At 35.7% G+C, this 13197-nt stretch overlaps 1 protein-coding gene across 7 annotated transcripts in view; it reads right to left on the bottom strand.

Annotated features, from left to right (window-relative positions):
• SMAD1 (SMAD family member 1) overlaps positions 1–13197 on the bottom strand; it is a 42582-nt gene continuing 29385 nt past the window's right edge. For 6 of the 7 annotated variants that reach the window (XM_014066009.2, XM_014066010.2, XM_087724341.1 and 3 more), the window contains 5 exons: positions 10520–10777; positions 9623–9757; positions 5663–5884; positions 4274–4530; positions 1–2731 (listed from right to left, as the gene is read on the bottom strand). In XM_014066009.2, the coding sequence (XP_013921484.1) occupies positions 2588–2731; positions 4274–4530; positions 5663–5884; positions 9623–9757; positions 10520–10777 (1016 nt within the window). In that variant the 3' untranslated portion in view covers positions 1–2587. The remainder of the gene's footprint in view (positions 2732–4273; positions 4531–5662; positions 5885–9622; positions 9758–10519; positions 10778–13197) is intronic. The other variant, XM_014066014.2, reaches the window with a different exon arrangement.

The raw sequence follows: 13197 nt of genomic DNA on the forward strand, positions 1-13197 counted from the left end.
CTGAATCAAAGGTCTCTTCCTCTCTTCCATCCACTCCTTTTCCCAACAACAAATGACAGACCCTGTTATATCTGGCCAGAAAAATATTCTATAGAAAGATTGCTTCTGTAAGATTATAATTCAATTTGACAATGGATTAAAAGGAGTCAAATGGACAAAAGGAAGTTATTCTTCATAGAATGGATCAACTGCTAATATAAATTGAGTATTACAATCTCTTGAAGTCTAAGAACCATTTCATAGGCACGAACATTTAATCTTAAACTGACAAATTACAAATGTGTTTGGAGCCAATGGGTAGGCAGAATGTTAACAAAGGGATTAAAAATAGGAAAAGACTTGTAAGCAGCAGTTAAAGACACTTCAAGTTTACCTTATGAAGAATAGGCAATGATAATTCACAAACACAAGAACTGATAAGAAGATTGTGTTAATGTGTTAGGGAAATTAACAGCTGTAATGGGACAGGAAGGCTTTGTCTCTATTCAAAGCCAAGAGAACAAACACAAATAGTGTTTTAATTAAACTATTCCTGGCTAACAGTTTTTTAAAATTCTTGTATAAAAAATGGACACTTTTAATGATATTTAGTGTGAGTAAAATATGCTTTTTAGTCTAGGGGCACCAGGTTCTGGAATTTTCAAGTGAAATATTGACCAGCATCTACAAAAATGCTTTTGAAATAAAATTGTGTCCATGACTCTAAAAATATTGCAATATCCTTGAAAATGGAACTTAAAAATGTTTGGGTAGATGTGCTTTTCTTCATCACAACTGATGGCTGATCTTGTCCAGACTTGGCTTCTATGGCCTGATAAGCATTTGGATAGAAGACTCTGAGGGAATACCATATTGGAAAGGTTTTTTTTAATCTACTAAAGCAATCACAAGAGACTTCAAGAGAATTCTGGAAGATTCCACAATTTGAGTTTGACTCAAAGGAGATTTGAACTTTTTAATGCTTCCCTTTACAGTTTTGAATCTAGCTACAATACCTTGTCCCCAGTTACTTTGAGTGATTTGCACATTATAATTTTACCAGCCCTTTACTAAAGAAAGCAAAAGTGAGTTTGAACATATTGTCCCCCCCCCCCCAAAGTTTATAAATCAAATGATTAGATGTAGATAAATATTTAGCCAGGACCATACTTAATATTTTTGTATAAACCAGGCATTCCTGATTTTTTTAGAGCAGTGCCCATCAGACCATAATACCTAAGCTCATAAGTGGTAATATGTGGTGTTCTCATAACGATGATGAATATAACATAACAACAGCTTGTGCAAAACTGTAAATGACTATTTCACATTAAGTTCACAATATGAAAGTGGACAAATTATTCAAGTGTTAAGTAATCATAAAGGGAACTTTAAGTGTCAATTTACCAATTGCGTGGTGATATTTTGAACTCCTGAACAAACATTATCAACTCTTCAGGTATCCACATTCTTTTATCTGAAAACTAATAGGCTTTTTCATCTTGATTATAAACAAAAGTTGCAGAAGAGATTATTTTAATCAAAGTAAGCAATATGTTTATTTGAACTTCAATAAGGATGAACCCCTCCCCCCCTTATGTTTTGGAATTAAAAAATAATAATGAAAAAGTACTACAGCTTGAATGAATATAAAAACATTAGCAGAAAGAAACAATTAAAATAGTTTAAAAAAAATAACCTTTTAGTTTGAAACACTTGAATAGGTTGATTAAGTCCTCCCAACATAAGCTAATATCTGCTGAGTTGGCAAAACACAAAAGTTTTACAAAATGAAGAAGTTGCTTCTGTTATGTGAACTGCATAAAACTGCCCAATTTTTTAAAGACTGTACAGTTTTGTCTTGAAATCTACAGACCGTGCAGTACATGACAAAAGCATTGACCCACCCTTTCTCTATGAAGCTGGAGATGGCAGAAATATTGGTTAATATTAAGATGAAGCCACTATTAAAAGTGAAATGCACACAGAAAGACTTGGTCTTGTTTTAACAAGCTATGTTTAACAGTATAATTCTACCTTTCCTTTGTCAGCTTCACTTCCCACCCACTTCCCACGTCTATCTAATTTATTGTCCATCTCTAAATTCCAATTACACTGTACATACATTTAGGAGAGAGCATACCTAAAAATTCTTGCAGCATTATGGTCAATACACAGTTTCCAGAAGATACACAGAAGCCTTTCCCCCCCAAGACAGCTACTATTACCCAGACTTTCAAATACCAATGCAAACTTTCCTTTGAGTGTATAACTTTCAATGTTGGGTATTCATTTCAGGACAAATTACAATGAATGAGTCACATATGGTGATGTTAGTGTGCTAAATAACACTGCTTGAGAACAGTGTTCAATTGACATTAAGTTGGCCATCCCTAGCTTTTACAATCCGTAACCTAAAGATTGGAAAGAGATTATTATTCGTGGAAATTGAATTTATTAAAATAACTTAGTAGGAGCTTTCTTCCTGATCTAATAATTGGTCACAGATATCAAGTATAAAGGCTGCTGCCAGTTTTGTACATGTGTCTGACCCAAACATCCTTCAAGTACATGCAAGGCTCACTAGATTCTGAAATTCAGAACTCTTTTAAGACACAGAAGAGATTGGGTTATGAGGAGAGCCCATCTGTGTAAGAACTTTATCCAGCCACTGAAGGGGACCATGCAAATGAATTTCAATCCAACATGGTGTGCTTGTGACATCTTGACGGTGATATTCAGCTCCCCAACCCTAGGAAATAGAAAAGTCTTAATGTTAGCAGATGTGTCCTGATACACATACTAGTATCCTGACCATATTAGCATCATGATAATAGAAAGGCAGTTTTTATTTATTTAGCATACGGTAACTACAGAGATCATGCAATCACACAAATATAAGTTTAAATAAACCATCACTATACAGTATATATGGTATGTGGATAATACATCAGTATATGAGATAAAATATTAAAGTAAATCCATGATAAAATCACCAAAATATGGTGCCATAGTGTCGCAATAGGATAGTTGCTATTATACAAGGCAGTAAGGAATAGACATAATTAGGAATTAAATTTCTTTTTTAATGAATTAAGGTGTATTGCCATATTATACTCTCTGCATGTTTATCAGTAATGGACTTAAAGCATGGCTTAACAGAAAGAAAGCAATTTTCCAATTAATTCAGAACATATCACTGGTGGGATTTGTAGTAAATATTCCATTTCTACTTCCCGGGGAAAAATATGCATCAATGTAGAAGTAGTACTTGACTTACAACCACAATGATTGTAAGTATGAAAAATAGTTGCAAGTCACTTTTTCCAGAGCCATTGTAACGCTGAATAGCCACTAAATAAACTGTTATATAAGACAAGGACTACCTGTATAATTAGTCCATGTTTTAGTTTCAATTATTTGTATTGAGTCATACACTTTACTATCAAGGAAGCCAATTAGGTACAATCAGGGTATGCAATCAGCCCTGGGAAAAGCCAGATTTCATTCACCCCAGTCACAGAGGCTTACTGAGTGACTACGGGTGTATGAAACCCATCTTTCCCAGCAAGCGATTCCTATCAGGAGAAAAAAGAGGAAGCAATGCTATGTACATTGGCTTGAACTCCTAAAGGAAAAGCAGGATATAAATCTGACAAATAAATAAGTATCTACCTATTTAATATCCATCTAATTACAAGAAATTATGCATTAATTTTTAAATTATTCCCCATAGAATATTATCTTCCAAAATTAAACTGCTAAAATATGTAGTATCTTCAAGAGGAGCATTACTCTCCATTCCACTCCACTGACTTTTCATGGAACAGCAAAGAATCCAACACTTAATTGATCTGAAATTCTGGTCAAGATTTTATCTCAAAATATGGTTTAATAACTATGTAAAGCATCCCAACAAGGTACTGGAATAAGCAAAACATCTTTCTTCAAAGCATTAAGAGCAGCGGTATCCTTTAGAAGTCTCATACATCTGCTTGAAGGGCTGTGATTGCTGTCAGGATACTTCAGCTGCCACAACCAGCAATATTTCCTTTCCCAAACACATTTAGTGCAGATCCAGATCGCAGTCCAGTTTTGAGAAACTCTCTCTTTCTTCATACATGCACACATATGAGAGAAATTCAGCTGAGCTCTAAGATTTTAGGCAAATGAATGCCTTTTGAATTTTAGTGTTTGGAGATCAGGAAGTGAACTGTTAGCAACTTGAATTCTTTTCGTTTCGCTGGCTCAAAAAGTCACTCATCCACGCACACAGATGGAAAACCTTGCTTACCTTTACAAAACTCATACGAATAGTGCACATCTTAGTGAGTTCATACACTGTTTCAAAGCCATGGTTCACTGACTGAGCTAAAAGTTGAGCAAATTCTTGATTGTTGAAAATTTTTAAGCTGCAGCCACTCGGAATTTTGCAGACAGTAGTTGGATGAAAGCCATGATGGTAATTGCAATTTCGGCTTTGCACAAATATACTACTGTCACTAAGGCATTCTGCATAGACTTCTCCACCAACATAATACAGATGAACTCCTATAAAAGAGACAGAAGATTGTTAGAATTTCTCTGAAATTGTAGGAACTTCTACTTCTGACACAAAATATAAATGAGGAATTGCATTTATCTCAAGCAACTTAGCAGATGCGTAGAAAAAGTAAGGTTTTAGTCATCTGCATATACTATGTATTTCCCCAATTATGAACTACAAGAATACTGCTAGATATTTGTTTTGGCAGCCTAAAACTATCAAAAGACAAGAATTCATGAATTCACGTTCAGTAATATAGCCAATCTGCTTGCAATTAGTCAAAACTACAACTTCTTTATGATGCCTAACTGGGATGCAATTGTCTTACACACATCTGGAAAAAATGCTTTCTCTCCTAACTAGCAATGGGGGATAGGGAACAAAGATCTTTTACTTGTACATACTCCTGGCTTTTAAAAAGTATTTTGAGCACAACTGTGTGCTAATACTTCCCTTTTCAACAAATGCCTTTGCCATTCATCAAAATTACTCAGAAAATTATTTTTCTATAGGATTCATCCCAAGTCTTCATCATTAAAAAAAAGATTATAGAAAACCCAAACCCAAACTGCTACTATTCACTTCAGTTCTTAAAAGTAAGGATGCAGCATGCTACAAAAGTTATATAATTTTGCCAATTCAAATGAAACTTGTTTGACTTTTAAAAAAACACTTTAAAATTCCAATTTGCAATTGTGGATTAGAAAGAGACATCTCCAACTACTTTCCCCATATTCTTCATCTATTATTACACAAAATACACCAATACCTCTGTATTCAGGTGGCTCAATAGATATTTCAGCCTCCAATAATAAGGACCTACTATTAAATCCAGTACTTCAGCCATAGCTCAGATACTTTTCAAATTGATTATTTCTAGAAAATGTTGTAGCAGCTTTCCTTAATCTGCATTAGACTATATTTCTCACTATCTCTGGGTAGCAGGATCAGTTTTTTTCTGGAGATACATCCATCATATTGGGGAAAGGTATAATCCCATTCCTACAGGTTATTAACATTTTGGAGTGATAAACATATGAATAATGTTGTTGAATACATTGTTTTGCAATGAAGCCTTAAAGCTGTTAAATGTAGCTTGCATCCCAAGTGTACTGACATGATCAGAACCAACAATACCTTTGCCAATATGCCGCCTAGTATTCTCAATAGTAGAATTCCGGTTAACATTTGACAAGAGCCCCAGGCAAAACCTGTTCTTGTTATTGGAGGGATCAGTGAAGCCATCCACCAACAAACTTGTGGAAGAGGCATGAAATGCCTCCCCAACACGATTATTGAGTTCATAATAGACAATAGAGCACCAGTGTTTTGGCTCTTCATAAGCAACTGCCTGAACATCTGCAACAGAAGAAAAACAGAAATCAGCAATGCTAGAATTAATGAATTACTGGGCTTTAAAGTTTAATTTATTTATATTCATTGTGTAGACTTTGGGTTAAGATCATGAGGAGGGGGAATCTGATGGTGCAGCTTCTAATTAGAAATTCTCCCACAGTGTCCCATTATATGATATTTAAACCATATAAGTAATGCAATCAAAGGATTCTAAGCTTTGAGAAATGGAAAGGAGGTTTGAGCAAGCTGAATTAGGATTTATTTTTAAAAAAAGAACAGTTCTAAGCAGCTTTGCATGTTGGCTTACAAAAATAAAGGGTGTATAGTTCTTAAAGATAACAAATACATTATGATGTATGGTAAATTCTTATGGAATAGACAGTAAGTTCTCTTCCTAAGAATTAATTTACCAAATTTAGTCTACTGTAACAAAGTGAACACATAATTATGTCTCAATTATTACAGTTCCTGAGGTTTGGTTTAACCAGGGTTTATTGAATAACTTTTAATGACTATTCATACAATAAGTAAGTATAAACTTTGTTTTATAAACCACAAGAGCTGAGTGTATACAGAACCCAAACCTGTTGGGCCTTTGGTACTCTCTTGAGTTTGGTTGTTTACTTGTACATGTTTCATTATCCAACTAAGGCAAACTGTAATATATATACAAGGCAAACTCCACACTCACTTGCACTGATGTAACCTGGTCATATAATGAAATACTGTATCTGAAGCAAACAACCAAGCTCAGGGATCACTAAGGATTCCTTAGTTCATCCCCAAGCTACATATATTCTTTTTTTTTTTGAGACCCCCCAAATCCAACCCATGTTATGGGTTACTGCAATATACAAACTTTGTAAATTATTTTAAACAAAATATAATGGAGTTGTATTTTTGGAATGTTTATTTAAGAGATGCATTTATTAATCTTTTCTCTCTTTTTTTTACAGATTTCAGCTAAGGAAGTATTCCAGTCAACAATAACCATTCCTTCCTCTCAGCAACCAGAACTGCCTCTAGCCAGAAAAAAATCCCTGCTCCCCTGTTCAACAAGGGAATAAACTGACATAACTATATTAATGCAACTACACAACTTTCTGCTACAAGCACTCAAACATCTTAATAAAGAGTAATGAAACCGAAAGATACACAAGGTCCATTTTTGGGGGGAGCACTCATATAAGAGGAGTGAATGCACTCATTCTGCACTATAATTTTTAGGTTGTGTTCATGCAGCCAATTTGTTTTTGATGAGTTTTTAATTTATAATCTCATTGTGTTAAGAGGGAAAGTGTTGGCTTTGTTATGAATAGCAACAATAACCTCTTCCTGACCCACTAAACTACAAATTTAAGAAATATGTTTTTGCCTTTTCTGGCTAAAGAAACTGATTGCTTCCAGGAACTCTTGCCTTCCTTTTTGATAGTTATCTTTACCCAGAGTAATTCACATTTATATGACTGATAATGTCTGTTTACACAGTGTTATTTTTATCCAAGCAGCTTGAGGCAAGAGACATGGGCTTCCTTGCATTTTATTCTCATACCCATCCTATTAAGTAGCTTCAGAATAAAAACACCATTACTCAGTGACATTAATGAGCAATCTGGATTTGCACCTTCTCTCCCATATTTATTTGACACATCACAACTGCTTGCACAATAGGTGAACACAGACATTTTTTTGGTATAGGTAAGAATTTACCAATATGTGATTCAATATTTAAAAAAGGATAGTTCCCAATATGGTTTTCCCAAATGAAATTGAACAACTGGGTTCAAACACTATGCTGAGCCACGGTTCATTTAAAAATGGTTTATTGAAAAAACTACAGATGGCTGGGGTGGCACAACATGTTAAGGATAGGCCAAGTGCTGATGCAAACAATTCACAGCATTTTTAATCCTTTCAAGTCACTGTTAGGCAATCTTTAATTATTAGTAACTCAGTGCACTTTCACAGCAAGATGCCAGTAACTATTACTGCTGCACAGCTTTGCCCTAGTTCTCAAACTCAGGAAGAAATCCTGCCAGCTGGCCATTCCTGAAGAGTGAAATCATCTCTCTCTCTTTTACACACACACACACACACACACACACACACACACACACAGGCAGATTTCATACGAACTTCCTCACATTTGCCTTAAGTCATGCAGAGCAGGTGCGTTTTGTCTCTCCATTCCCAGCATGAGCCAACAATAGGAATTACCCAACTTCATTGACAGGATGCAGCTTGTTAAGTAAAATCTCTTAAGACTAACAAATCTTCACAAGGAACAGGCCTCCAAATGTCTGTAGCCAGAGAGCACCGGGGTTTGTGTTTATTGCTCGGGCCCTTCATAAACATGAACTGCAGCAGACCTTTTTGAAAGGCTATTAAACAAAGGATGTAACCATGCACATCAGGTAGAGGTATGGGGGAGAGATAAAGAGCTTGCTGAATTAGCGGAAACAGGTGTGGAATAAATAATATGAATGGAAAGAAGAGTCTGTTTCCCTTTCATAAAATTAAGAGAAGGTATTGTACCACTCTAATTACAGTGTTTTAATTGCTAATATTACTAGTAGGAATCAGGTTGACAACTTTACTCTTTCTGCATTCTCAAGTCCAATCTGCTTCATCTTATTTGCTCCCTGCCAAACAATAAAAATCCCAAGTCCTTAAGGGGTTGTCCTTAAGGATATGAACAAGCTGCCCATTACTGAAAAAGGTGGATGGCATTCTCTTCCTCCAGCTCACAAAGCACTGAAGCGGCACAATATTTCTAGAACTGCTGAAGCCAAAAGTTTTTAAGCTATAGCCTGTTTTCAGCCATTTTCATTGGTTCCTAAAAACATTGCACTGCTTCAGTGCTTTCATTTGCTGGGACAATGCCACTTTCCATTTTTAGTAATAGGCCTTTTGCCTCTGTGTACATTCCGACTTAAATACAAATTTGGGTTAAGACAGTTAGGGAATGGAACTAGTTATTAACCCATGGACTAACTGTAATGTGTTCATATTCTTAAGTTCAAAGTTGATTCAATTAAATGCCAAAGGGTATGCACACTTGTCTCTTTCCCTCCCATTACTAGTTTGTGGCAACTTATATCATACCCCTTAAAAACCCAAGGACCAAATCTCACAGCTTACACGGATAGAAGAGGGGGACAGTCCTAAGAAATGAAAATATTTTAGGGTTGAGATATAGTAAATTTATTTAAAAAATTAAAATATGCAGCAAATCATAAAGCAAAACACTGGTAAATTTGCCTTAGTCAGCTGCAAGGACTACCTACAATAAACAGATCAACAAAATTACCAAGTGTTTGCATTTATCTACTAAAAACCTGCTTTAAAGCAGAGAACATGAAGAAATTATTGCTCACTCTTATCTTTCAAATACTTTTCAGTTGCTTACTAGGCCTGGTAGCAGCCAAGTTATCCAGGTGGTTGCATATGTGGTCACAACAGCTTGATATTATGATTGAAGTTTCTCCAAGTAAAGCAAAATGTGTGAACATATATTGAATGCTAGTGCTCAATTAAAGGCAACTTTGTCTGCTGTACCATTTTGCACAAGTTTTAACATAAGAATCGGAGCATATCCACTGCTGTTTTTCAGTGCAACATTTACAGTGGATATATGTTATTTTTATCATGTCTCTTTAGCAGGAAGATAAGACAATTAATGCAATGAAAATATAAAACGTGGGGTGGGGGAAAGTGCCATATATAGACATTTTTCATAACTGAAATATGAAGTGTCACCTCCTCTGTTTACTTCTGAAGGAATTGAAGGTGCCATCATATTGGTATCCATTGGTTGTGAACCATCCTGGGTCATCTGATCTTCTGGAGGTAGGTAAGCAGGAGGCGGAGTATCAGCTGAGGTAATACAAAATACTGTTATTTCATCTTTGTACTTATCCATTTTATGGATAGGGTTAAGCTAAGCCAAACTACAATGTAATAATAATAACAATAACAACAACAACAATAGAAAACCATCCATTTTTACTCATCTCTATTAACACGGCTAACAAAGAAATTATTACTCTTTGATTAATTATACCTAAGTTTACTTTTCCTTGAGGGAATTAGATTTCAGAAAGTTCTGGCGCAAACAGATCAAATTCCTATACCGTGTTTCCCTGAAAATAAGACAGGGTCTTATTTTTTTTTTTGAATCCTGAAATAACTACTTGGCCTTATTTTGAGAGAGATCTTATTATTTTTGAGATGCAGGAGGGAGTGAGCGTAGTCAACTCATGGCTGCTGCTGTGTTGCCATATTTTCAGGGAGGGCTTATTATCTGGGGAGGTCTTATTTTCAGGGAACAGGGTATATGAAAAAGAAGTGCTGATGATCTGCATACAGGTCATCTTTTCCAATATATTTATCAGCAGACAAGTACATCCTAATGCACAACAAATTTAAAGCACAACTTATTGATGATGACATTAAAATGTAATAATCAATGGCAAAAAACATCAATGTAAGACTTACTTTTAATATTACTGGTTTTCAGCCACAGGTGATTATCTCCACATTATTATTATGCTAACATTGCCCTGATGTTTATTTCTAACACAAGACCATTGTCAATGCTAAGAAGCTGCTGCTGAGACTTCTCAGAGGAAGCTTTACCTGGCATCTGAAAAGGGCTTCCTGGGTCTGAGCTGGCAGGTGAATGGGGGTAGGTACCACTGCTGCTTCCAGGCGAATTTGGATAGCTACTGTTTGGTGAATGGGGAAATGGGTGACTGTTGGGTTGCTGGAAAGAGTCTGGAAAAGTAGCATTGTGTGGCATATGCGGCTCGTTTTGTCCCAAGTTGCGAAATTGTGCCAGGAGACTGTGCTGAGGGTTGTATTCACTGTGTCTAGGAACAAGCACAGGAGGAAGAACTGAAAAGAAAAGAGAAAGGGGAGGGTTGAAAACAAGTACACTTGATAGCTGTACAATCATAATTTCATTTGCAGTTAATCAAGAGGTCTTATTTTAGGAACAAGCAGGACTAAGCAAAAATATTTCCTTGTGTTTAGTTACTACACAACTTAAATTTTTGCTCGATGCAGCAACTGCCAGGATCCCAAAGCTGGAAGTTTAATTTTCACAGCAACTGGGAGAAAGATGGTTAGGTTTGCATGCAGAGTAGTATAGCTGCCCTGGGATTCACAACTAAGAAGAATAGCAAAAGTAATCTACCCGCACTTTCCTCATTTTCAACTCCCGAAGCTAAAGAAACATATACAAGGGCCAGTCTTTAATATATGCAAAGTATTGGGTACTGGCATCCATCAATTTAAGCTTAGCTACTAAGGGCGCTAACTGAACCTTCTGGATTAAATCTAGAATAGTTCAGGTTTAGGTTTATTCCATTATACATGACTTGTATCCCATTTTTCCTCTTTTTGAGTCAATATATATAGTGCTGCCTTCTTCAAATTTTTTATCCACAACAACCAACCTGGGTAGATTGAGCTGAGAGACAAGAACTTATTCCAAGTCACTAAGGAAGACTGATGACAGGATGTGTGTTTCCTGAGGCCTAGTAATACTGCATCATAGTGAAATAGTCAGATATTCCCACTTCTCTAACATTTAAGCAAAAGCACGCAAGACATTTCAAGTCAAGTAATTTTATCAAGTTCCCACAAAAGCTGAATGAATAGCTGCAGACACATTTGGTATCCTAATCAGATTTTCCAGGGGCAAAAGACACTGGATTCTCCATATAAACTACAAAGGGCAGAAAGAAGGGGAAAAGTTTCTTCAAAGATGCTATAATGGCACCCATGTCAATCTCTTAGGCCAGGCCATTTTAAACAATACCCATTTTAGGGTGTGAACCTCTCTTTTCATTTATTAATTCTTCTCATTGCACACCTTATCAAGATTTTACGTGGTCTTACCCAGATCTTTATAATTTAGTTTTTTATGAAAGGGAAAACATAATGCTTCCCAGCATAATAATCGGGCCTAAATTAGTGGCATTAAGTGCATGAGCTATTATGGGAAACATATGCTAGAAGTGATGCTTCTATATATACATGCTCTAAGTTTAGCTATGCTAAACTTTAATATAATTTTTCTGAATTTCACTGAACATTACGAGTAACCCCAACCATTTGTTAAACCATTGCTTATGGTTTAATGTGTTATGTAAACCCCATCAATAGTGGTTTGTAAAATAAACCAGAAATGTTGCTTGAACCAGATCAATTATAGTAGCCGTATTCAGGAAAATACACATTTTTAAATTGTAAAGCTTGATCAGGTTCAGAATCGTCACTGTAAAAAATAAATGGCTAAAAATGCACATAGCAGGGGAGAATGCTGAATTTCAGAAATTGCTGCCAGCCCAGGGGAAGAGATATAATTGAAGAGACAGCATGAGACTTCTGCTGTATTCAGCCAAGCACACCTGTTGCCACAAAGCAAACAAGAGGCCCACATCTGCTCTTTGGAGAGGCTGTGAGCCCCTGGAGGGTAAAGCTGTAGAGGTGTTAACTCTTGCCTAGACTAAAGTAAATGTTCTACTGCACTGTATAGAGCACTATTATATCTTGGACCTAAGCAATCTTCTGGAGCTCTGTATTTTCCAAATATGAACTTCCAAAATTCTCAACTGGTAGGAATGCAAGCTAGGAATTTAGGAAACTGCTTCCAATGGAATTGAAGGACATTAGACTATGGATCTAGAAAGAGTGTGACAGATATTAATGTCCCCAATCCTCAAATCACATTTCAACAATCTGAGACAAAAACCAGATCTAATATATGATCATCTACGGTGTTTTACCTAGTATGCAAAAACCACACATTATCATTTAGTGTTATGTGTGAACCAGATTATATTTTGCCCAACAAATCATAGTTTAAAAAAAAAACCTTCTGATTTTGCTTCATGTATAATACAGGCCTCCAAGTATTTTCTGTGACATTTCAAAATTATAAACACAAGATCAAAATGTTGTACAATGCCCATCTTGCCAACTTTTGAATTGACAAATACACATGTGACACATTTGTATAAATAAATATATACGTATGATTACATGTTTAATTTAGTACTAGAAGCTACATTTCAGAAAAAGGCAAGACAAGGAAAAAATGGTATTAACCAAATCAATGTATTGATCAAAATTATTTATATCAGTAAAATACCCCAATTATAAATTAATACCCATTTCTTTCATAGATGCACAAATTTTACACCAGCCCACAAGCATTTCCGTTCTGCTTCCAAGCTGAAACAAAGACAGAAGATTATTTTAAAAGGGAAGAGTGGTTGCGTTAGGAAGGGAATAGAAGAGTCTTTTGC

Source organism: Thamnophis sirtalis, unplaced genomic scaffold (assembly GCF_051295495.1).
Source record: "Thamnophis sirtalis isolate CommonGarterSnake01/CBP01778 unplaced genomic scaffold, rThaSir2_p1.2 scaffold_10, whole genome shotgun sequence".
Classification (NCBI taxonomy): Eukaryota; Metazoa; Chordata; class Lepidosauria; order Squamata; family Natricidae; genus Thamnophis; species Thamnophis sirtalis.